The 23598-nt window shown below is 38.7% G+C and overlaps 1 protein-coding gene across 2 annotated transcripts in view; it reads left to right on the forward strand.

Annotated features, from left to right (window-relative positions):
* RNF31 (ring finger protein 31) overlaps positions 1 to 23598 on the forward strand; it is a 44335-nt gene that overhangs the window by 4775 nt on the left and 15962 nt on the right. For both annotated transcript variants that reach the window (XM_058853186.1, XM_058853187.1), the window contains exons 4-12: positions 3996 to 4154; positions 7240 to 7395; positions 8803 to 8856; positions 9245 to 9296; positions 10795 to 10901; positions 13403 to 13837; positions 14711 to 14983; positions 18476 to 18655; positions 19665 to 19895. In XM_058853186.1, the coding sequence (XP_058709169.1) occupies positions 3996 to 4154; positions 7240 to 7395; positions 8803 to 8856; positions 9245 to 9296; positions 10795 to 10901; positions 13403 to 13837; positions 14711 to 14983; positions 18476 to 18655; positions 19665 to 19895 (1647 nt within the window). The remainder of the gene's footprint in view (positions 1 to 3995; positions 4155 to 7239; positions 7396 to 8802; positions 8857 to 9244; positions 9297 to 10794; positions 10902 to 13402; positions 13838 to 14710; positions 14984 to 18475; positions 18656 to 19664; positions 19896 to 23598) is intronic.

The raw sequence follows: 23598 nt of genomic DNA on the forward strand, positions 1-23598 counted from the left end.
TTGGGATTATTTTGGGGTTATTTTGGGGTGTTTTGGAGCCCCCGGAGCTGCTCCCGCTGCTGCGGCTGCCGCTGCCCCCCCAGGGGAAACTCGCCGTCCTCCCGGGGACACAAATCCTCAGGGAAAACCTAAAATGGGTGAGTCCGGAATTCCTAGGAATTCTGGGGAATTCTTGGGAATTTTTTGGGAAATTTTTAGGAATTTTTTGGGATTTTTTGGGGTTTTTTTGGGATTTTTTTGGGATTTTTTGGGATTTTTTTAGGATTTTTTGTGGATTTTTTGGGGGATTTTTTGGGATTTTTTGGGGATTTTTTTCTGAATTTTTGGGAATTTTGGGGGATTTTTTTTGGGATTTTTTTCTGAATTTTTGGCATTTTTTGGGATTTTTTTGGGGATTTTTTTCTGAATTTTTGACATTTTTTGGGATTTTTTTTTTAATTTTTTGCTGAATTTTTGGGATTTTTTTGTGAATTTTTTGGGATTTTTTGGGGATTTTTGAGGATTTTTTTAAGATTTTTTTGTGAATTTTTTGGGATTTTCGACGATTTTTTTGAGATTTTTTTGTGAATTTTTTTGGGATTTTTTAGGATTTTTTGATGATTTTTTTGTGAATTTTTGGGATTTTTTTGTGAATTTTTTGGGATTTTTTGGGTGAATTTTTGGGATTTTTTGGGATTTTTTTTTATTTTTTCAGAATTTTTTGGGATTTTTTTGGGATTTTTTGGGAATTTTTTGTGATTTTTTTAGGAATTTTTGGGGGGATTTTTTTGGGAATTTTTTAAGGAATTTTTTAGGAATTTTTTTAGGGATTTTTTGTGAATTTTTAGGGAATTTTGTGAGATTTTTTGTGGGTTTTTTTTATTTTTTGGGGGATTTTTTTGTGATTTTTCTTTAGAATTTTTGGGAATATTTTGGGATTTTTTTGTGATTTTTTTAGGAATTTCTTTGCTTTTTTTTTGATTTTTAGGAAATTTTTTTAGGGATTTTTAGGGAATTTTTGGGGAATTTTTTGTGAATTTTTTTGTGATTTTTTTCGGAATTTTTTTGCATTTTTTTTTTATTCTTAGGAATTTTTTTAGGGATTTTTTGGGAATTTTTTGAGGGTTTTTTTGTGAATTTTTTGTGAGCTTTTTAGAACTTTTTTTCCTTTTTTTTTGATTTTTAGGAAATTTTTTTGGGGATTTTTTGTGAATTTTTTGTGATTTTTTTTAAGAATTTTTTTGCATTTTTTTTTATTTTTAGGAGATTTTTTTAGGCATTTTTTGGGATTTTTAGGGATTTTTTTGGGATTTTTCTGTGAATTTTTTGGGGACTTTTTTAGATTTTTTTTTTCATTTTTTTGGGGATTTTTTGGGGATTTTTTAGGAATTTTTTTGTGAATTTTTTGTGAATTTTTTGGGATTTTTTTGTGGATTTTTCGGGATTTTTTGGGAATTTTTTGGGACTTTTTTAGGATTTTTTTATTTTTTTTTTAATTTTTTTGTGAATTTTTGGGGAATTTTTCAGGGATTTTTTTTTAGGATTTTTTGGGGATTTTTTTAGGAATTTTTTTGCATTTTTTGGGGATTTTTGGGGGAATTTTTTTTTGGTATTTTCCATTAATTTTCCCCACGCTTTCCCTCCCTTTTCCCGTGCTAATTCCCATTTTTTTTCCCGTTTTCCCACAGGATCCCCGGGGCCCCCCACGGGGATTTGAGGATTTTTTTGTGCATTTTTTGGGATTTTTTTGTGAATTTTTTTGGGATTTTTTTGTGAATTTTTTGGGATTTTTTGTGAATTTTTTTTAATTTTTGAGGATTTTTTTAGGAATTTTTTGAGGATTTTTTTGTGAATTTTTTGGGATTTTTTGTGATGTTTTTAGGAGTTTTTTTGCTTTTTTTTTTGATTTTTAGGAAATTTTTTAGGGGATTTTTTGTGATTTTTTTTTTCAGAATTTTTGGGATTTTTTGTGAATTTTTTGTGATTTTTTTAGGAATTTTTTGAGGATTTTTTTGTGAATTTTTTGGGAATTTTTTGTGAATTTTTTAGGAATTTTTTAGGAATTTTTTTGCTTTTTTTTTTTTATTTTTAGAAAACTTTTTTAGGGATTTTTTGTCAATTTTTTCAGGGATTTTTTGTGATTTTTTAGGATTTTCTGGGGAGATTTTTTGAGGATTTTTTTGGGAATTTTTTGGGATTTTTTGTGAATTTTTTTGAGTATTTTTTAGGAATTTTTTTGCATTTTCTTTTTGATTTTTAGGAAATTTTTTGGGGGATTTTTTGTGATTTCTTTTTAGAATTTTTGGGATTTTTTGTCATTTTTTAGGAATTTTTTTGCTTTTTTTTTTATTTTTAGGAAATTTTTTTAGGGATTTTTTGGGATTTTTAGGGAATATACTGGGGGGATTTTTTGAGGATTTTTTGGTGAATTTTTGGGATTTTTTGTGAATTTTTTGTGATTTTTTTAGGAATTTTTTTGCTTTTTTTTAAATTTTTTTAGGAATTTTTGGGGGATTTTTGGGGGTATTTTCCATTAATTTTTCCAGTGATTTCCCTCCCTTTTCCCCCCTAATTCCCGCTGTTTTCCCGTTTTCCCGCAGGATCCCCGGGGCCCCCCGTGGGCATTTGAGGATTTTTTTGTGCATTTTTTGGGATTTTTTTTGTGAATTTTTTAGGGATTTTTTTGTGAATTTTTTTGGGATTTTTAGGAAATTTTTTAGGGGATTTTTTGGGATTTTTTAGGGGTTTTTTTGGGAATTTTTTGGGGTTTTTTTTTGATGAATTTTTGGGGATTTTTTTGTGAATTTTTTGAGATTTTTTGTGATTTTTTTGGGGACTTTTTGTGATTTTTTAGGAAATTTTTTTATGAATTTTTTGGGATTTTTTGTGGATTTTTTTGGATTTTTTTAGGAATTTTCTTGCATATTTTTTCTATTTTTAGGAAGTTTTTTTAGGGATTTTTTGGGAATTTTTTTGTGTTTTTTTAGGAATTTTTTTACTTTTTTTTTTTGATTTTTAGCAAATTTTTTTTAAATTTTTTTTTAGGAATTTGCTGTAACTTTCCCCACGCTTTCCCTCCCTTTTCCCGTGCTAATTCCCGCTGTTTTCCCGTTTTCCCGCAGGATCCCCGGGGCCCCCCACGGGGATTTGAGAATTTTTTTGTGAATTTTTTGTGAATTTTTTGTGATTTTTTTAGAATTTTTTTTACACGTTTTTTTGGTTTTTATGAAAATTTTTTAGGAATTTTTTTGTGAATTTTTTGGGAATTTTTTGGGATATTTTTGGGGATTTTTCCGGATTTTTTGGGAATTTTTTCGGACTTTTTTCGGATTTTTTTGATTTTTTTTTTTTTTAATTTTTTTGGGAATTTTTGGGGAATTTTTCAGGGATTTTTTGAGGATTTTTTGTGGATTTTTATGGATTTTTTTTTTATTTTTGGGGGGGATTTTTTGTGATTTTTTTTTTAGAATTTTTGGGATTTTTTTGTGAATTTTTTGTGATTTTTTTCGGAATTTTTTTGCTTTTTTTTATTTTTAGGAATTTTTTTAGGGATTTTTTGTGATTTTTTGGTGGATTTTTTTGTGAATTTTTTGGTGATTTTTTTCGGAATTTTTTTGCTTTTTTTTTATTTTTAGGAATTTTTTTAGGGATTTTTTGGGAATTTTTTGAGGCTTTTTTTTGTGAATTTTTTGTGATGTTTTTAGGAATTTTTTTGCTTTTTTTTTTGATTTTTAGGAAATTTTTTTAGGGATTTTTTGGGATTTTTAGGGAATTTCTGGGGGGGGATTTTTTTGTGAATTTTTTGGGATTTTTTGTAATTTTTTTGGGAATTTTTTTGCTTTTTTTTTTATTTTTTTGGGATTTTTTTAGTAATTTTTTTACATTTTTTTTTTGATTTTTAGGAATTTATTTTAGAAATTTTTTCTGAATTTTTTTCAGGAATTTCCCTGTAACTTTCCCCACGCTTTCCCTCCCTTTTCCCGTGCTAATTCCCATTTTTTCCCGTTTTCCCGCAGGATCCCCGGGGCCCCCCGCGGGGTCTGGACTCTCTCCGGAGGGCGCTGCAGATCCTGGAGAAATACGGACGGAACCTGCTCAGCCCCCGGCCCCCGCCCCACTGGAGAGGAGTTCGCTTCGGGAACCCCGTCTACAGATCCACCCTGGCCCACATCCAGGTCGGAATTCCCAAAATTCCCAAAATTCCCAAATTTCCCAACATTCCCTGAAAAAATCCCGCTTTTCCTGAAAAAATCCCGCTTTTTTTGGCTGAAAAACGGCATTTTTTGGGTAAAAATTGCATTTTTTCCACCAAAATTTGCATTTTTTTTCCTCCCAAAATTCCCATTTTTTCCTCTCAAAATTCCCATTTTTTTCCCCCAAAATCCCATTTTTTTCCCCCAAAAATTCCCATTTTTTCCCCAAAAATTCCATTTTTTTCCCCAGAAATCCCAATTTTTTCCCCCAAATCCCAAACTCTTTTCCCACAAAATTCCCATTTTTTTACCCTGAAAAAACAATTTTTTCCCAAATGATCCTGCTTTTTCCCCAAAAAGTTCCATTTATTTCGCTCAAATTGTTTTTCCTAAAAATTCCAATTTTTTCCCCCAAATCCTATTTTTTCTCCCAAAAATCCCCATTTTTTCCCAAAAATCCCCAATTTTTTAATCAAAATTTCCCATTTTTTTCTCGAAATTTGCCCCATTTTTTTTCCCCCAAATCCCATTTTTTTCCCCAAAATCACAATTTTTTCCTCCAAATTCCCAATTTTTCCCCTAAAAATCCAATTTTTTCCTAAGAAATCCCAATTTTTTTCCCAAAAATTACATTTTCTCCCAAAAATCCCTATTTTCCCCAAAAATCTCCACTTTTTCCCCAAAAATCTTTGGTTTTTTCCCCCAAATTCCCATTTTTTCCCCCAAATCCCAATTTCTTTCCCCAAAATCCCCTTTTATTTCCCAAAAAGCCCAATTTTTTTCCCCAAAATCCCCATTTTTCCCCCAAAATCCCATTTTTCCCCTCCCAATCCTGGGGAGCTTCGGGAACCCCGTCTACAGATCCACCCTGGCCCACATCCAGGTCAGAATTCCCAAAATTCCCAAAATTCCCAACATTCCCAACATTCCCAGAAAAAATCCCGCTTTTTTTGGTGAAAAAATGACTTTTTTTCACCAAAATTTGCATTTTTTTCCTCCCAAAATTCCCATTTTTTCCCCAAAAAAATCACCATTTTTTCCCCCCAAAAATTCCCATTTTTTCCCCAAAAATTCCATTTTTTTCCCCAGAAATCCCTATTTTTTTCCCCCAAATCCCAAATTCTTTTCCCACAAAATTCCCATTTTTTTACCCTGAAAAACCAATTTTTCCCCAAAAACTCCTGTTTTTTCCCCAAAAAGTTCCATTTATTTCGCTCAAATTGTTTTTCCTAAAAATCCCAATTTTTTTACCAAAAATCCCCATTTTTTCCCCAAAAATCCCCAATTTTTTAATCTAAATTTCCCATTTTTTCCTGAAATTTTCCCCATTTTTTCCCCAAATATTCTCATTTTTTTTACCAAAAAATTCCCAATTTTCTCCCCAAAATCCCCATTTTTTTTACCAAAAATCCCCATTTTTTCCCTAAAATCCCCATTTTTTCCTCAAAAAATCCAATTTTTTCCTAAAAATCCCAATTTTTTCCTAAGAAATCTCAATTTTTTTCCCCAAAATCCCAATTTTTCCTCAAAATCACAATTTTCCCCCCAAAAATCCATTTTTCCCCCAAATTCTTGGGATTTTTCCCTAAAAATCCCCGTTTCATTTCCCCAAAAATCCCATTTTTTCCCCTCCCAGTTCCTCCCAGTACAAACCAGTATAAACCAGTACAAACCAGTAACCCCAAAGTCCATTTTCCCCATTTTTTCCCCATTTTTAACCCATTTTTAACCCTTTCTTTGCCATTTTTAACCCCATTTTTGCCATTTTTTCCCCATTTCTCCCCATTTCTCCCCCTCCCAGTCCCTCCCAGTATAAACCAGTACAAACCAGTATAAACCAGTAACCCCAAACCCCCAATTCCGCCATTTTTAACCCTTTCTTCCCCCTTTTTAACCCTTTTTTTCCCATTTTTAACCCCATTTTTGCCATTTTTTCACCGTTTTTTCCCAGTTTTCCCCCATTTTTTCCCCTCCCAGTCCCTCCCAGTACAAACCAGTATAAACCAGTATAAACCAGTAACCCCAACCCCCAATTCCGCCATTTTTAACCCTTTCTTTCCCATTTTTAACCCATTTTTAACCCCATTTTTGCCATTTTTTCACCGTTTTTCCCCATTTTTCCTCCATTTCTCCCTCCCAGTCCCTCCCGGTCCCTCCCAGTATAAACCAGTACAAACCAGTAACCCCAAACCCCCATTTCCGCCATTTTTAACCCTTTCTTCCCCATTTTTAACCCTTTCTTTGCCATTTTTAACCCTTTCTTTGCCATTTTTAACCCCATTTTTGCCATTTTTTCACCGTTTTTCCCCATTTTTCCCCCATTTCTCCCCCTCCCAGTCCCTCCCAGTATAAACCAGTATAAACCAGTAACCCCAGCCCCCAATTCCGCCATTTTTAACCCTTTCTTCCCCATTTTTAACCCTTTTTTCCCCATTTTTTCACCGTTTTTTCCCATTTTTTCCCATTTTTCCCCGTTTTTTCCCCATTTTTCCTCCTCCCAGTACAAACCAGTACAAACCAGTAACCCCAAACCCCCATTTCCGCCATTTTTAACCCTTTCTTCCCCATTTTTAACCCTTTCTTCCCCATTTTTAAGCCTTTCTTTCCCATTTTTTCACCGATTTTCCCCATTTTTCCCCCTCCCAGTCCCTCCCAGTATAAACCAGTACAAACCAGTAACCCCAGCCCCCAATTCCGCCATTTTCCCCCCATTTTCCCCCATTTTTAACCCTTTCTTTGCCATTTTTCATCATTTTTTCACCATTTTTCCCCATTTTTAATCCTTCTTTCCCCATTTTTTCACCGTTTCTCCCCGTTTTTCCCCCATTTTTCCCCTCCCAGTCCCTCCCAGTATAAACCAGTAAAAACCAGTACAAACCAGTAACCCCAGCCCCCATTTCCACCATTTTTAACCCTTTCTTTGCCATTTTTTCACCCTTTTTCCTCATTTTTTCACCGTTTTTCACCATTTTTTCACCGATTTCCACCGTTTTTCCCCCATTTCTCCCCCTCCCAGTATAAACCAGTACAAACCAGTACAAACCAGTAACCCCCAACCCCCCCCCAGGGAGGCCGGGCCGTGCTGAAGCTGCTGGGTTACACCGAGGAGTCGGGGGAGGGGCTGAGCTTCCCTCCCCCCCCCGCCGCGCCCCTCCCCCACCGCGTGGCCGCCGTCACCGCCGACGTCATCCTGCTGCGGGCCGAGCTGGAGCTGCTGGCACTGGTTTGTACTGGTTTGTACTGGGAGGGACTGGGAGGGGGGAAAATTGGGGGGAAAACGGAAAAAATGGTTAAAAAACGGGGAAAAAATGGTAAAAATAGGAGAAAAAATGTTAAATAAAGGGTTAAAAAGGGTTAAAAATGGGAGAAAAAGGGTTAAAAATGGCGGAATTGGGGGTTGGGGTTACTGGTTTATACTGGTTTGTACTGGGAGGGACTGGGAGGGGAAAAATGGGGAAAAACGGTGAAAAAATGGTGAAAAAATGGTAAAAATAGCAGAAAAAATGGTAAATAAAGGGTTAAAAAGGGTTAAAAATGGGAGAAAAAGGGTTAAAAATGGGGGAAATGGGGGTTGGGGTTACTGGTTTGTACTGGTTTATACTGGTTTGTACTGGGAGGGGGGGAAAAATGGGGAGAAACGGTGAAAAAACGGGAAAAAACGGTGAAAAAATGGGGAAATCGGTGAAAAAATGGCCAAGAAAGGGTTAAAAATGGGGAAGAAAGGGTTAAAAATGGGTTAAAAATGGGGGAAAAAATGGGGGAAAAATGGGGGAAATGGGGGTTTAGGGTTACTGGTTTATACTGGTTTATACTGGTTTGGACTGGGAGGGACTGGGAGGGACTGGGAGGGGGGGAGAAATGGGGAGAAAGGGGGAAAAAACGGGAAAAAACGGTGAAAAAATGGTGAAAATTGGTGAAAAAATGGTAAAGAAAGGGTTAAAAATGGGGAAGAAAGGGTTAAAAATGGGGTTTGGAGTTACTGGCTTATACTGGTTTGTACTGGTTTATACTGGGAGGGACTGGGAGGGACTGGGAGGGGAAAAATGGGGAAAAATTGGGGAAAAAATGGTAAAGAAAGGGTTAAAATGGGAAAAAAGGCTTAAAAATGGGGAAGAAAGGGTTAAAAATGGTGGAAAATGGGGGTTTGGGGTTACTGGTTTGTACTGGTTTGTACTGGGAGGGACTGGGAGGGGAAAAATGGGGGAAAAACGGGAAAAAATGGTAAAAATAGGAGAAAAAATGGTAAATAAAGGGTTAAAAAGGGTTAAAATGGGAGAAAAAGGGTTAAAAATGGGGGAAATGGGGGTTGGGGTTACTGGTTTGTACTGGTTTGTACTGGTTTGTACTGGTTTGTACTGGGAGGGACTGGGAGGGGAAAAATGGGGAAAAAATGGTAAAAATAGGAGAAAAAATGGGGAAGAAAGGGTTAAAAATGGCGGAAATGGGGGTTGGTTTGTACTGGTTTATACTGGTTTATACTGGTCTATACTGGTCTATACTGGTTTATACTGGTTTTACTGGTTTATACTGGTTTATACTGGTTTATATTGGTTTATACTGGTTATACTGGTTTATACTGGTTTGTACTGGTTTATACTGGTGAGCTCTGATCTCTCCCTTCCCCCCACAGAACCAGCACCCCAACCCCCAGTTCTTCACCCAGATCTTACTGGGAGAGGAGGAGGTGAGACTGGTTTATACTGGTTTATACTGGTTTATACTGGTTTATACTGGTTTATACTGGTTTGGACTGGTTTATACTGGTTTATACTGGTTTGGACTGGTTTGGACTGGTTTATAGTGGTTTATACTGGTTTATACTGGTTTATGTTATCTATACTGATCTATATTGGTTTATACTGGTCCATACTGGTCCATACTGGTCCATACTGGTTTACCCTGGTTTATACTGGTCTATACTGGTTTACACTGGTCTATACTGGTTTATACTGGTCTATACTGGTTTATACTGGTCCATACTGGTCCATACTGGTTTATACTGGTTTATACTGGTCTATACTGGTCCATACTGGTTTATACTGGTCCATACTGGTTTATACTGGTGTCCCCAGTTGCCGCTGGTGTCGGATGCGCTGCCCAACCCCCCTGAGGCTCCCCCGGCCGGTAAAAAATGGGAATTTTGGGGGAAAAAATGGGAATTTTGGTAAAAAATGGGAATTTTGGTAAAAAATGGGAATTTTTTGGGGAAATTCAGGAATTTTTGGGGGAATTTTGGGAATTTTGGGGAATTTTATGGAATTTTTGGGGGTTTTAAGGGAAAAATTGGGAATTTTGGGTTTAAAAAATGGGAATTTTGGGGGAAAATATGTGAATTTTGGGAAAAAATGGGAATTTTGGGGAATTTTAGGTATTTTTGGGGAATTTTAAGGGAAAAATTGGGAATTTTGGCAACAAAAAATGGATATTTTGGGGGGAAAATCGGGAATTTTGGGGGGAAAATGGGAATTTTGGGGAATTTCAGGAATTTTTGGGGGGTTTTAAGTGAAAAAATGGGAATTTGGGGGGAAAAAAATGGGAATTTTAGGAAAAAAATGGAATTTTCATAAAAAAACGGGAATTTTGGTGGCAAAAATGGGAATTTTGGCGGGAAATTTGGGAATTTTGGCGGGAAATTTGGGAATTTTGGGGGGAAATCTGGGAATTTTAGCAGGAAAAAATTGGAATTTTGGTGGGAATAAAATGGGAATTTTGGGGGAAAAATGGGAATTTTTGGAAAAAAATGGAATTTTCATAAAAAAATGGGAATTTTGGTGGGAAAAATGGGAATTTTGGGGGAAAAATGGGAATTTTGGTAAAAAATGGGAATTTTGGGGGGAAAAATGGGAATTTTGGGGGGAAAAATGGAAATTTTGGGGGAAAAAATGGGAATTTTGGGGGGAAAAATGGGAATTTTGGTGGGAAAAATGGGAATTTTGGGGGGGAAAAAATGGGAATTTTGGGGGAAAATGGTAATTTTGGAGGGAAAAATGGGAATTTTGGGGGGGAAAAATGGGAATTTTGGGGGGAAAAATGGGAGTTTTAGGAAAAAAATGGAATTTTCAGAAAAAAATGGGAATTTTGGGGGGAAAAATGGGAATTTTTGGGGGAAAAATGGGGATTTGGGGAAAAATGAGAATTTTGGTGGGAAAAATGGAATTTTTGGGGAAAATGGGAATTTGGGGGGGAAATTGGGGAATTTTGGGGGAATTTTGGGGATTTTGGTGGGAAAAATGGGAATTTTTGGGAAAAATGGGTATTTGGGGGAAAAGGAAGGAAATTTTGGGGAAAAAATGGGAATTTTAGGAAAAAATGGAATTTTTGGAAAAAAATGGGAATTTTGGCGGGAAAAAATGGGAATTTTGGGGAGAAATTGGGGAATTTTGGGGGGAAAAATGGGAATTTTGGCAGGAAAAATGGGAATTTTGGTGGGAAATTTGGGAACTTTGGGGGAAATAATGGGAATTTTAGGAAAAAATGGAATTTTTGGAAAAAAATGGGAATTTTGGGGGGGAAAAAATGGGAATTTTGGGGGGAAATTTGGGAATTTTGGTGGGAAATTTGGGAATTGTGGGAATTGTGGGAATTTTGGGAATTTTGGGAATTTCCCCTCCCCCCCCCGCAGCGGATTCCGAGGATTTCTGGGAATGTCGGAGCTGCACATTCCGGAACCCCTCCCCCCACGTGCTCTGCCAGGCCTGCGAGAGACCCCGGCTGGCACGGAGACCCACGGTGAGAAAAACGGGGGAAAAACGGGAATTTTGGGGGAAAAACGGGAATTTGGGAATAAAACGGGAATTTGGGGGAAAAAATGGGAATTTTGGGGGAAAAAATGGGAATTTGGGGGAAAAATGGGAATTTGGGGAAAAAAAATGGTGATTTTTGGAAAAAAAAAATGGTGATTTTTGGGAAAAAAATGGGAATTTTAGGTTAAAAAATGGGGGTTTTAGGGGAAAAAAATGGGAATTTTGGATTAAAAAATGGGGATTTTAGGGGAAAAAATGGGAATTTGGGGGAAAAATGGGAATTTTGGGTTAAAAAATGGGGATTTTAGGGTAAAAAATGGGAATTTTGGGGTAAAAAACTTAAATTTTTGCGGAATTTTTGGGAAAAAAAGTGGGAATTTTTGGGAAAAATTGGGGATTTTGGCAAAAATTGGGGATTTTGGGAAAAAACGGGAATTTTGGGAACAGAAATGGAGATTTTTGGAAAAAAAATGGAAAGTTTAGGTAAAAAAATGGGGATTTTAGGGGAAAAAATGGGAATTTTGGATTAAAAAATGGGGATTTTGGGAAAAAAATTGGGAATTTTAGGGTCAAAAATGAGATTTTTGGGGAGAAAATGGGGATTTTGGATTAAAAAATGGGGATTTTAGGGGAAAAATGAGAATTTTGTGATAAAATGGGAATTTTGGGAAAAAATGGGGATTTTTGGGTAAAAAATGGGAATTTTGGGAACAGAAATGGTGATTTTTGGGAAAAAAATGGGAATTTTTGGGTAAAAAATGGGGATTTTAGGGAAAAAAATGGGAATTTTTGATTAAAAAATGGGAATTTTAGGGGAAAAAATTGGGAATTTGGGGAAAAATGGGAATTTGGGGGAAAAATGGGAATTTTGGAAAAAAAAATGGTGATTTTTGGGAAAAAAATGGGGATTTTAGATTGAAAAATGGGGATTTTAGGGGGAAAAAATGGGAATTTTGGATTAAAAAATAGGAATTCTGGGAATAGAAATGGAGATTTTTGAAAAAAAAAAAGGAGATTTTTGGAAAAAAATGGGGATTTTAGATTAAAAAATGAGAATTTTAGGGGAAAAAATGGGGATTTTAGATTAAAAATTGGGAATTTGGGGAAAAAAATGGGAATTTGGGGAAAAATGGGAATTTGGGGAATAAAATGGAGATTTTTGGAAAAAAAAATGGTGATTTTAGGGTAAAAAATGGGGATTTTAGATTAAAAAATCGGAATTTTAGATTAAAAATGGGGATTTTGGATTAAAAAATGGGGATTTTGGGAAATAAGTTGGGAATTTTAGGGTCAAAAATGAGATTTTTGGGGAAAAGGGAATTTTAGGTTAAAAAATGGTGATTTTAGGGGAAAAAATGGGAATTTTGGGAATAAAAATGGAGATTTTTGGAAAAAAAAATGGTGATTTTTGGGAAAAAAATGGGGATTTTGGATTAAAAAATGGAGATTTCAGGGGGAAAAAATGGGAATTTTAGGGTCAAAAATTAGATTTTTGGGGAAAAAATGGGAATTTTAGGTTAAAAAATGGGGATTTTAGGGGAAAAAATGAGATTTTTGGGGAAAAAATGGGAATTTGGGGGAAAAATGGGAATTTTGGAAATAAAAATGGAGATTTTTGGAAAAAAAATGGTGATTTTAGGGGAAAAAATGAGGATTTTAGAGGAAAAAAAAGGGGAATTTTTGGGGAAAAAACGGGAATTTGGGGAAAAAACGGGAATTTGGGGAAAAAAATAGGGAATTTTAGGGGAAAAAAGGGAATTTTAGATTAAAAAATAGGAAATTTTGGGAAAAATGGGAATATTGGGAATAAAATGGGAATTCTGGGAATAGAAATGGAGATTTTTGGAAAAAAAATGGGGATTTTAGATTAAAAAATGGGGATTTTAGGGGAAAAAAATGGGGATTTTAGGGGGAAATAAGGGGAATTTTGGATTAGAAAATGGGAATTTTAGGGGGAAAAAATGGGAATTTTGGGAATAAAATGGAGATTTTGGGAACAGAAATGGAGATTTTTGGAAAAAAAACGGTGATTTTTGGAAAAAAAATGGGGATTTTAGGTTAAAATATGGGAATTTTAGATTAAAAAACAGGGACTTTAGATTAAAAAATGGGAATTTTAGATTAAACAATGGGAATTTTGGATTAAAAAATGGGAATTTTGGATTAAAAAATGGGAATTTTGGATTAAAAAATGGGAATTTGGGGAAAAAAATGGGAATTCTGGGGAAAAATGGGAATTATGGGGAAAAAAATGGTGATTTTTGGGAAAAAAATGGGAATTTTAGGTTAAAAAATGGGAATTTTAGATTAAAAAATGGGAATTTTGGGGTAAAAAATTTGAATTTTTGCTGAATTTTTGGGAAAAAAAGTGGGGATTTCGGGAAAAAATGGGAATTTTGGGAAAAATTGGGAATTTTGGGAAAAATTGGGAATTTTGGGAAAAATTGGGAATTTTGGGATCTGATTTTGGTTTTTTTTGGGTTCCAGGAAAGCCCCTCCCCCCCCCAGGCCTGGCCCTGCCCCCGCTGCACCTTCCTCAACCCAGGCCCCTCCCCCCGCTGTGACGTCTGCGGCTCTGACCCCGCCCACCGCGATGACGTCATCGCCGAGGCGGCCACGCCCACTTCCCGCAAAAATCCGGTCGCTTCCGGGTTTAAAAATGACACTTCCGGTTTTGGCCCCGCCACTTCCGGTGAGGTAACGATCACTTCCGGGTGTGGCTCCGCCCCTTCCGGTGAGGTTAAGGTCACTTCCGGGTGTGGCTCCGCCCCTTCCGGTGATGGCACAACCACTTCCGGGTGTGGCTCCGCCTCTTCCGGTGTGGATAAAGGCACTTCCGGGCTAGGCCCCGCCCCCTCCCGTGATGCTTTGCGGCAACGGAAGCTTCTGGAAGACGGACGGCGCCTGGTGGAGCTCGTGAGGGTGAGGAAAAATCCCCGGAATTTTCTGGAATTTTCTGGAATTTTGGGGAATTTTGGGAGGAGTTTGAGGGAAATTTGGGGAATTTTGGGAATTTGGGGATTTTTTTGGGGAATTTTGGGTAAAAATTGAGGAATTTGGAAATTTTTTGGGAATTCTGTGGAATTTTGGGAGGGGTTTGAGGGAAATTTGGGGAATTTTGGGAATTTCGGTTTTTTTTAAGGAATTTCGGGGAAAAAATGGGGAATTTGGGGATTTTGAGGGAATTTTTCGGAATTTTGGGGAATTTTGGGGAATTTTAGGATTTTTTTAGCGAATTTTGGGGAAAAAATTGGGAATTTGGGGATTTTGAGGGAATTTTGGGGAATTTTGGGGAATTTTGGGAGGGTTTGAAGTAAATTTGGGGAATTTTGGGGATTTTGGGTTTTTTTTAGGGAATTTTGGGGAAAAAATTGGGAATTTTGGGATTTTGTGGGAATTTTGGTGGAATTTTGGGGATTTTGGGAGAATTTTGAGGGAATTTTGGGGAATTTTGGGAATTTTGGGATTTTTTAAGGGCATTTTTGGGAAAAAATTGGGAATTTGGGGATTTTGTGGGAATTTTTGGGGAATTTTGGGAAGGGTTTGAGGGAAATTTCGGGAATTTTGGGAATTTGGGAATTTGGGGATTTTTTTAAAGAATTTTGGGGAAAAAATTGGGAATTTGGGGATTTTTTTGCGGGAATTTTGGTAAATTCCAGAATTTTTCTGGGAATTTTTGGGGATTTTTGGGGATTTTTGGGAATTGTTGGGAATTTTTGATGGGAATTTTCGCTGAATTTTAGAAAATTCCCAAAATTCCATAAATTTCCCCAATTTTCCCGGGAATTTTTCCAGGCCGCCCAATCCCAAGGTCTCCCCCCGGAATCTCTCGGCCCCTCCCCCCTCTCGGGAATTCCGGAAGCTTCCGACGCCGCTTCCCGGATCCGAAAATTCCGGAGCCGCCTCGGCCCCGCCCTCAGGGCCCTTCAGGAGGCGGAGCCAGAGCCGGAAGTGGGCGGGGCTTCACTCGGAGCGTTCTCATTGGTCGAAGCCGCCTGGGCGTGGCTGGAGGGGGAGGGGCAGCCGGAGCGGGCGCAACGCGCTCTGATTGGCCGGAGGAGGCAGCAGGTGAGAGGAAGAGGGGCTGGAGGGGCGGAAAATGGCGGGAAATGGGATCAAAATGGCGGAAATCAATTCCAAAATGGCGGAATTTGGGTCAAAAATGGCGGGAAATGGGTTCAAAATGGCCGAATTTGGGTTCAAAATGGCGGATTTGGGGTTCAAAATGGCGGAATTGGAGTTCAAAATGGCGGAAATTGAGGGCGGGGCTTCAAAATTTGGGTTCAAAATGGCGGAAATTGGATTCAAAATGGCGAAAATCAGATTCAAAATGGCGGAAATCAGATTCAAAATGGCGGATTTGGGGTTCAAAATGGCGGAAATTGGGGGCGGGGCTTCAAAAATAGGATTCAAAATGGCGGAATTTGGGTTCAAAATGGCGGATTTGGGGTTCAAAATGGCGGAATTTGGATTCAAAATGGCGGAAATTGGGTCAAAAATGGCGGAAATCAGATTCAAAATGGCGGAAATCAGATTCAAAATGGCGAAAATCAGATTCAAAATGGCGGAATTTGGGGGCGTGGCTTCAAAATCTGTTTTCAAAATGGCGGAATTTGGGTTCAAAATGGCGGAATTTGGATTCAAAATGGCGGAATTTGGGAGCAGGGTCTAAAATTTGGGTTCAAAATGGCGGAAATTGGATTCAAAATGGAGGAATTTGGGTTCAAAATGGAGGAATTTGGGTTCAAAATGGCGGAAATTGGGTTCAAAATGGTGGAATTTGGGTTCAAAATGGCGGAAATTGAGTCAAAATGGCGGAATTTGGGTTCAAAATGGCGGAAATTGAGTCAAAATGGCGGAATTTGGGTTCAAAATGGCGGATTCGGGGTTCAAAATGGCGGGGAATGGATTCAAAATGGCCGAAATTGGATTCAAAATGGCGGAAATTCGATTCAAAATGGCGGATTTGGGGGCGGGGCTTCAAAAATAGGATTCAAAATGGCGGAATTTGGGTTCAAAATGGCGGAATTTGGGTTCAAAATGGCGGAATTTGGGGGCGGGGCTTCAAAAATTGGATTCAAAATGGCGGAATTTGGGTTGAAAACGGCGGATTTGGGGTTCAAAATGGCGGAAATTGGATTTAAAATGGCCGAATTTAGCTTCAAAATGGCAGAAATCAGATTCAAAATGGCGGAATTTGGGTTCAAAATGGCGGAAATCAGATTCAAAATGGCGGATTTGGGGTTCAAAATGGCGGAAATTGGGGGCGGAACTTCAAAAATTGGATTCAAAATGGCGAAATTTGGATTCAAAATGGCGGCAAATGGTTCAAAATGGCAGAATTTGGGTTCAAAATGGCGGAAATCAAATTCAAAATGGCGGAAATCAGATTCAAAATGGCGGAAATCAGATTCAAAATGGCGGAATTTGGATTCAAAATGGCGGAAATCAGATTCAAAATGGCGGATTTGGGGTTCAAAATGGCGGAATTTGGGTTCAAAATGGCGGAATTTGGGTTCAAAATGGCGGAATTTGGGAGTGGGGCTTCAAAATTTGGATTCAAAATGGCGGAATTTGGGTCCAAAATGGCGGAATTTAGGTTCAAAATGGCGGAATTTGGGTTCAAAATGGCGGATTTGGGGTTCAAAATGGCGAAATTTGGGTCCAAAATGGCGGATTTGGGGTTCAAAATGGCGGAATTTGGGAGCAGAGTCTAAAATTTGAATTCAAAATGGCGGAATTTGGGTCCAAAATGGCGGATTTGGGTTCAAAATGGCGGAAATTGGCTCCAAAATGGCGGAAATCAGATTCAAAATGGCGGATTTGGGGTTCAAAATGGCGGAATTTGGATTCAAAATGGCGGAATTTGAATTCAAAATGGCGGAATTTGGGTTCAAAATGGCGGAATTTGGGAGCAGGGTCTAAAATTTGGGGTAAAAATGGCGGAATTTGGATTCAAAATGGCGGAATTTCAGGGCAGAGCCTAAAAATTTGAATTCAAAATGGCGGAATTTGGCTCCAAAATGGCGGGAAATGGGTTCAAAATGGCGGATTTTGGATTCAAAATGGCGGAATTTGGGAGTAGGGTCTAAAATTTGGGGTCAAAATGGTGGAAATTGAATTCAAAATGGCGGAATTTGGGTTCAAAATGGCGGATTTGGGGTCCAAAATGGCGAAAATTGAATTCAAAATGGCGAAAATTGAATTCAAAATGGCGGAATTTGGATTCAAAATGGCGGAATTTGGGGTCAAAATGGCGGAAAATGGATTCAAAATGGCGGAATTTGGGTTCAAAATGGCGGAAATTGGATTCAAAATGGCGGAACTTGGGTTCAAAATGGCGGGAAATGGATTCAAAATGGTGGAAATCAGGTTCAAAATGGCGGAATTTGGGTTCAAAATGGCGGATTTTGGGTTCAAAATGGCGGAAATTGTGCCAGAATGGCGGAAATTGGGTTCAAAATGGCAGAAATCAGATTCAAAATGGCGGAAATTAAATTCAAAATAGCGGGAATTGGATTCAAAATGGCGGAAATTGGGTTCAAAATGGCGTTAATTGAATTCAAAATGGCGGAATTTGGAATTCAAAATGGCGGAAATCGGGAGCAGGGTCTAAAATTTGGGGTCAAAATGGCGGAATTTGGTTCAAAATGGCGGAATTTGGGTTCAAAATGGCGGAAATCAAATTCAAAATGGCGGAAATTAAATCCAAAATGGCGGAAATTAAATTCAAAATGGCGGAAATCAAATTCAAAATGGCGGATTTGGGGTTCAAAATGGCGGAATTTGGATTCAAAATGGCGGCAATCAAATCCAAAATGGCGGAAATTAAATCCAAAATGGCGGAAACTGGGTTGAAAATGGCGGGAATTGGGACAAACTGGGATGAACTGGAACCTACTGGTTTATACTGGTTTGGACTGGTTTGGATTGGCTTATACTGGTTTATACTGGTTTATACTGGTCCATACTGGTTTATACTGGTTTATACTGGTTTATACTGGTCCATACTGGTTTATACTGGTCCATACTGGTTTATACTGGTTTATACTGGTTTATACTGGTTTATACTGGTCCATACTGGTTTACACCGGTCCATACTGGTCCATACTGGTTTGTACTGGTCTATACTGGTTTATACCGGTTTATACTGGTTTATACTGGTATATACCGGTTTATACCAGTCTATACTGGTCCATACTGGTTTATACTGGTTCATACTGGTATGTACTGGTTAATACTGGTCTATACCAGTTTATTCCAGTCCATACTGGTTTATACTGGTTTATACTGGTCTATACTGGTCTATACTGGTTTATACTGGTTTATACTGGTCTATACTGGTCCATACTGGTTCATACTGGTATATACCTGTCCATACTGGTCCATACCGGTCCATACCGGTCCATACCGGTCCATACCGGTCCATACTGGTTTATACTGGTCCATACTGGTCCATACCGGTCCATACTGGTTTATACTGGTCCATACTGGTCCATACTGGTTTATACTGGTCCATACCGGTCCATACTGGTTTATACTGGTCCATACTGGTCCCAGCTAGCTCTCCTATCCCGCCTGGGCTTTCCGGAAGTCTCCGCGGCGCCGGCGCTGCGACGTCACGGCGGCGACCAATGGGAGGCGGCGCTGGAGCTGCAGCGGCTCAAGCTCCGCCCCTTCCTCTTACGTCACTTCCGGGGGGAGGAGCCAGCGCTGGACTTCAACCGGGACGACCAGCAGGTAACTGGGGGATACTGGTTTATACTGGTTTATACTGGGAAAGACTGGTTTATACTGGTTTATACTGGGAGGGACTGGGAGGGACTGGTTTATACTGGTTTAGACTGGTTTATACTGGGAGGGACTGGTTTATACTGGGAGGGATTGGTTTGAAGTGGTTTGTACTGGTTTATACTGGTTTATACTGGTTTAGACTGGTTTAGAGTGGTTTATACTGGTTTGTACTGGTTTATACTGGTTTGAACTGGTTTATACTGGGAGGGACTCGGAGGGACTGGTTTAGAGTGGGAGGGACTGGTTTGGACTGGTTTAAACTGGTTTATAAACTGGTTTATACTGGTTTGTAGTGGTTTGGACTGGGAGGGACTGGGAGGGACTGGTTTAGAGTGAGAGGGACTGGTTTATACTGGTTTGGAGTGGTTTATACTGGTTTATACTGGTTTATACTGGGAGGGACTGGGAGGGACTGGTTTATACTGGGAGGGATTGGTTTGAAGTGGTTTAAACTGGTTTATACTGGTTTGGACTGGGAGGGACTGGGAGGGACTGGTTTAGAGTGGGAGGGACTGGTTTGGACTGGTTTATAAACTGGTTTAGACTGGTTTAGACTGGTTTATACTGGTTTATACTGGTCTATACTGGTTTATACTGGTTTATAGTGGTTTATACTGGTTTATACTGGTTTATACTGGTCTATACTGGTTTATATTGTTTGAAAGTGGTTTATAGTGATTAATACAGGTTATACTGGTCCATACTGGTTTATAGTGGTATATAGCGATTTATACTGGTTTATACTGGTTTATACTGGTTTATACTGGTCTATACTGGTTTATACTGGTTTATACTGGTTTATACTGGTCTATACTGGTCTATACTGGTTTATACTGGTTTATATTGTTTTATATTGCTTGAAAGAGGTTTATAGTGATTAATACAGATTATACTGGTCTATACTGGTTTATACTGGTTCATACTGGTTTATACTGGTTTATACTGGTTTTTCCAGGCTCTCCTCCGCCAGATCCTGGCCACTCTCCCCGTGGCCAGCTGGGGCCGGGCGTGGCTGGTGGCCGGGCTGGGCCGGGAGCTGGGACTGGGCCGGGTGGAGTCTCCCAGTTTGGATCCTTTACTGGTTGAACTGGTGGAGGCGGTGGGGGCGTGTCCGGACCGGGCGGCGCTGAGGAGGCGGCTGCGCTGCGAGTGCGCCCTCTGCGGCTGGGGGCTGCCGAGGCAACTGGTTTGTACTGGTTTATACTGGTTTGTACTGGTTTATACTGGGAGGGGACTGGTTTATACTGGTTTGGACTGGGAGGGGGAAAAAATGGGGAAAAAAGAGTTAAAAATGGGGAAAAATGGGGAGAAATGGGGTTTGGAGTTACTGGTTTATACTGGTTTGTACTGGTTTATACTGGTTTATACTGGTTTGTACTGGGAGGGGACTGGTTTATACTGGTTTGTATTGGTTTGGACTGGGAGGGGGGAAAATGGGTTAAAAATGGCAAAGAAAGGGTTAAAAATGGGGAAAAAAGGGTTAAAAATGGTGGAAATGGGGGTTTGAGGTTACTGGTTTGTACTGGTTTATACTGGTTTATATTGGGAGGGGACTGGTTTATACTGGTTTATACTGGTTTGGACTGGGAGGGGGAAAAATGGGGAAAAAAGAGTTAAAAACGGGTTAAAAATGGGGAAGAAAGGGTTAAAAATGGCGGAAATGGGGGTTTGGGGTTACTGGTTTGTACTGGTTTATACTGGGAGGAGACTGGGAGGGACTGGGAGGAGACTGGTTTGTACTGGTTTGTACTGGTTTGTACTGGTTTGGACTGGGAGGGGGGAAAATGGGTTAAAAATGGCAAAGAGAGGGTTAAAAACGGGTTAAAAATGGGGAAAAAATGGGGGAAATGGGGTTACTGGTTTATACTGGTTTGTACTGGTTTATACTGGTTTGTACTGGTTTGGACTGGGAGGGGGGAAAATGGGTAAAAAATGGCAAAGAAAGGGTTAAAAACGGGTTAAAAATGGGGAAAAAATGGGTTAAAAATGGGGGAAATGGGGTTACTGGTTTATATTGGTTTGTACTGGTTTATACTGGTTTGTACTGGTTTATACTGGGGGGGAAGTGGTTTATACTGGTTTATACTGGGAGGGAGAAAATTGGGGGAAAATGGGGGGAAAATGGGGAAGAAAGGGTTAAAAATGGCGGAAATGGGGGTTTGGGGTTACTGGTTTGTACTGGGAGGAGACTGGAAGGGACTGGTTTATACTGGGAGGGGGGAAAATGGGTGAAAAATGGCAAAGAAAGGGTTAAAAACGGGTTAAAAATGGGGGAAAAAGGGTTAAAAATGGGGGAAATGGGGTTACTGGTTTATACTGGTTTGTAGTGGTTTATATTGGGAGGGGACTGGTTTATACTGGTTTATACTGGTTTATACTGGGAGGGGGAAAATGGGGAAAAATGGGGAAAAAATGGGGAAAAAAGGGTTAAAAATGGCGGAAATGGGGGTTCAGGGTTACTGGTTTATACTGGTTTATACTGGGAGGAGACTGGGAGGGACTGGGAGGAGACTGGTTTATACTGGTTTGTACTGGTTTGGACTGGGAGGGGGGAAAATGGGTTAAAAATGGCAAAGAAAGGGTTAAAAACGGGTTAAAATGGGATAAAAATGGGTTAAAAATGGGGGAAAGGGGGTTACTGGTTTATACTGGTTTGTACTGGTTTATACTGGGAGGAGACTGGGAGGGACTGGGAGGAGACTGGTTTATATTGGTTTGTACTGGTTTATACTGGGAGGGGGAAAATGGGGAAAAATGGGGGAAAAAGGGTTAAAAATGGGGGAAAATGGGGGTTTGGAGTTACTGGTTTATACTGGTTTATACTGGTTTGTACTGGTTTGGACTGGGAGAGGACTGGGACTGGTTTATACTGGTTTATACTGGTTTATACTGGTTTATACTGGGATTTCCTCTCCAAATTCTGCAAGGAAACCAAACTGGGAGCACCAAAAATGGGGAAAAACCACAAAAAAATGGGAAAAAATGAGAAAAAAATGGGAAAAAATCCCATACTGGTTTATACTGGTTTATACTGGTTTATACTGGTTTATACTGGGATTTCCTCTCCGAATTCTGCCCGGAGACCAAATTGGGGTCACCAAAAATGGGAAAAAATGGGGAAAAATGGGAAAAAATGGGAAAAAAATTGGAAAAAAACGGGAAAAAAGCCCATACTGGTTTATACTGGTTTGTACTGGTTTATACTGGTTTATACTGGTTTATACTGGGATTTCTTCTCTGAATTCTGTCAGGAGACCAAACTGGGACCACCAAAAATGGGAAAAAATGAGGAAAAATCACAAAAAAATGGGAAAAAATGCAAAAAAAAAGGGAAAAAAATGGGAAAAAAAGGGGAAAAAAATCCCATACTGGTTCATACTGGTTTATACTGGTTTATACTGGTTTATACTGGTTTGTACTGGTGCAGATGCAGTGGCTGCCCGGCTGCTCGTGCCCGCTGTGCCCCGAGTGTTTCCGGCTCCATTTCACGGTGGGGCTGGAAACCCTTCCTGGGATCTACTGGTTTATACTGGTTTATACTGGTTTATACTGGTTTATACTGGTTTATACTGGTTGTTCCTATTTAAATGGTTTATACTGGTTTATACTGGTCTATACTGGTTTATACTGGGATTTCTTCTTCAAATTCTGCTAGGAGACCAAACTGGGAGCACCAAAAATGGGGAAAAATCACAAAAAAATGGGAAAAAATGGGAAAAAAATGTAAAAAAAATTGGAAAAAATCCCATACTGGTTTATACTGGTTTATACTGGTTTATACTGGTTTATACTGGTTTATACTGGGATTTCCTCCCTAAACTCTGCCAGGAGACCAAACTGGGACCACCAAAAACAGCAAAAAATGGGGAAAAATCACAAAAAAATGGGAAAAAATGCAAAAAAAGAAGGGAAAAAAAGGAGGGAAAAGTCTATACTGGTTTATACTGGTTTATACTGGTTTATACTGGTTTATATTGGGATTTCTTCTCTGAATTCTGCCAGGAGACCAAACTAGGACCACCGAAAATGGGAAGAAATGAGGAAAAATCACAAAAAAATGGGAAAAAATGCAAAAAAAATGGGAAAAAAAACGGGAAAAAAAGGGGAAAAAAAGCCCATACTGGTTCATACTGGTTTATACTGGTTTATACTGGGATTTCTTCTCTGAATTCTGCCAGGAAACCAAACTGGGACCAGAAAAAATGGGGAAAAATCACTAAAAAATGGGAAAAAATGGGAAAAAAATGTAAAAAAAATGGGAAAAAAACGGGAAAAAAAGCCCATACTGGTTCATACTGGTTCATACTGGTTTATACTGGTTTGTACTGGTGCAGATGCAGTGGCTGCCCGGCTGCTCGTGCCCGCTGTGCCCCGAGTGTTTCCGGCTCCATTTCACGGTGGGGCTGGAAACCCTTACTGGGATCTACTGGTTTATACTGGTTTATACTGGTTTATACTGGTTTTTCCTATTTAAATGGTTTATACTGGTTTATACTGGTCTATACTGGTTTATACTGGGATTTCTTCTTCAAATTCTGCCGAAACTGAACTGGGAGCACCAAAAATGGGGAAAAATCACAAAAAAATGGGAAAAAAATGTAAAAAAAAAGGGAAAAAATCCCATACTGGTTTATACTGGTTTATACTGGTTGATACTGGTTTATACTGGGATTTTCTCTCCGAATTCTGCCCAGAGACTGAATTGGGGTCACCAAAAATGGGAAAAACTGGGGAAAAAATGGGGAAAAATGAGAAAAAAATGGGAAAAAAATGTAAAAAAATTTAGAAAAAAAGGGGAAAAAAGCCCATACTGGTTTATACTGGTTTATACTGGTTTATACTGGTTTAGACTGGGATTTCCTCCCTAAACTCTGCCAGGAGACTAAACT

The sequence above is a fragment of the Poecile atricapillus genome, chromosome 19 (genome assembly GCF_030490865.1).
Source record: "Poecile atricapillus isolate bPoeAtr1 chromosome 19, bPoeAtr1.hap1, whole genome shotgun sequence".
Lineage (NCBI taxonomy): Eukaryota > Metazoa > Chordata > Aves > Passeriformes > Paridae > Poecile > Poecile atricapillus.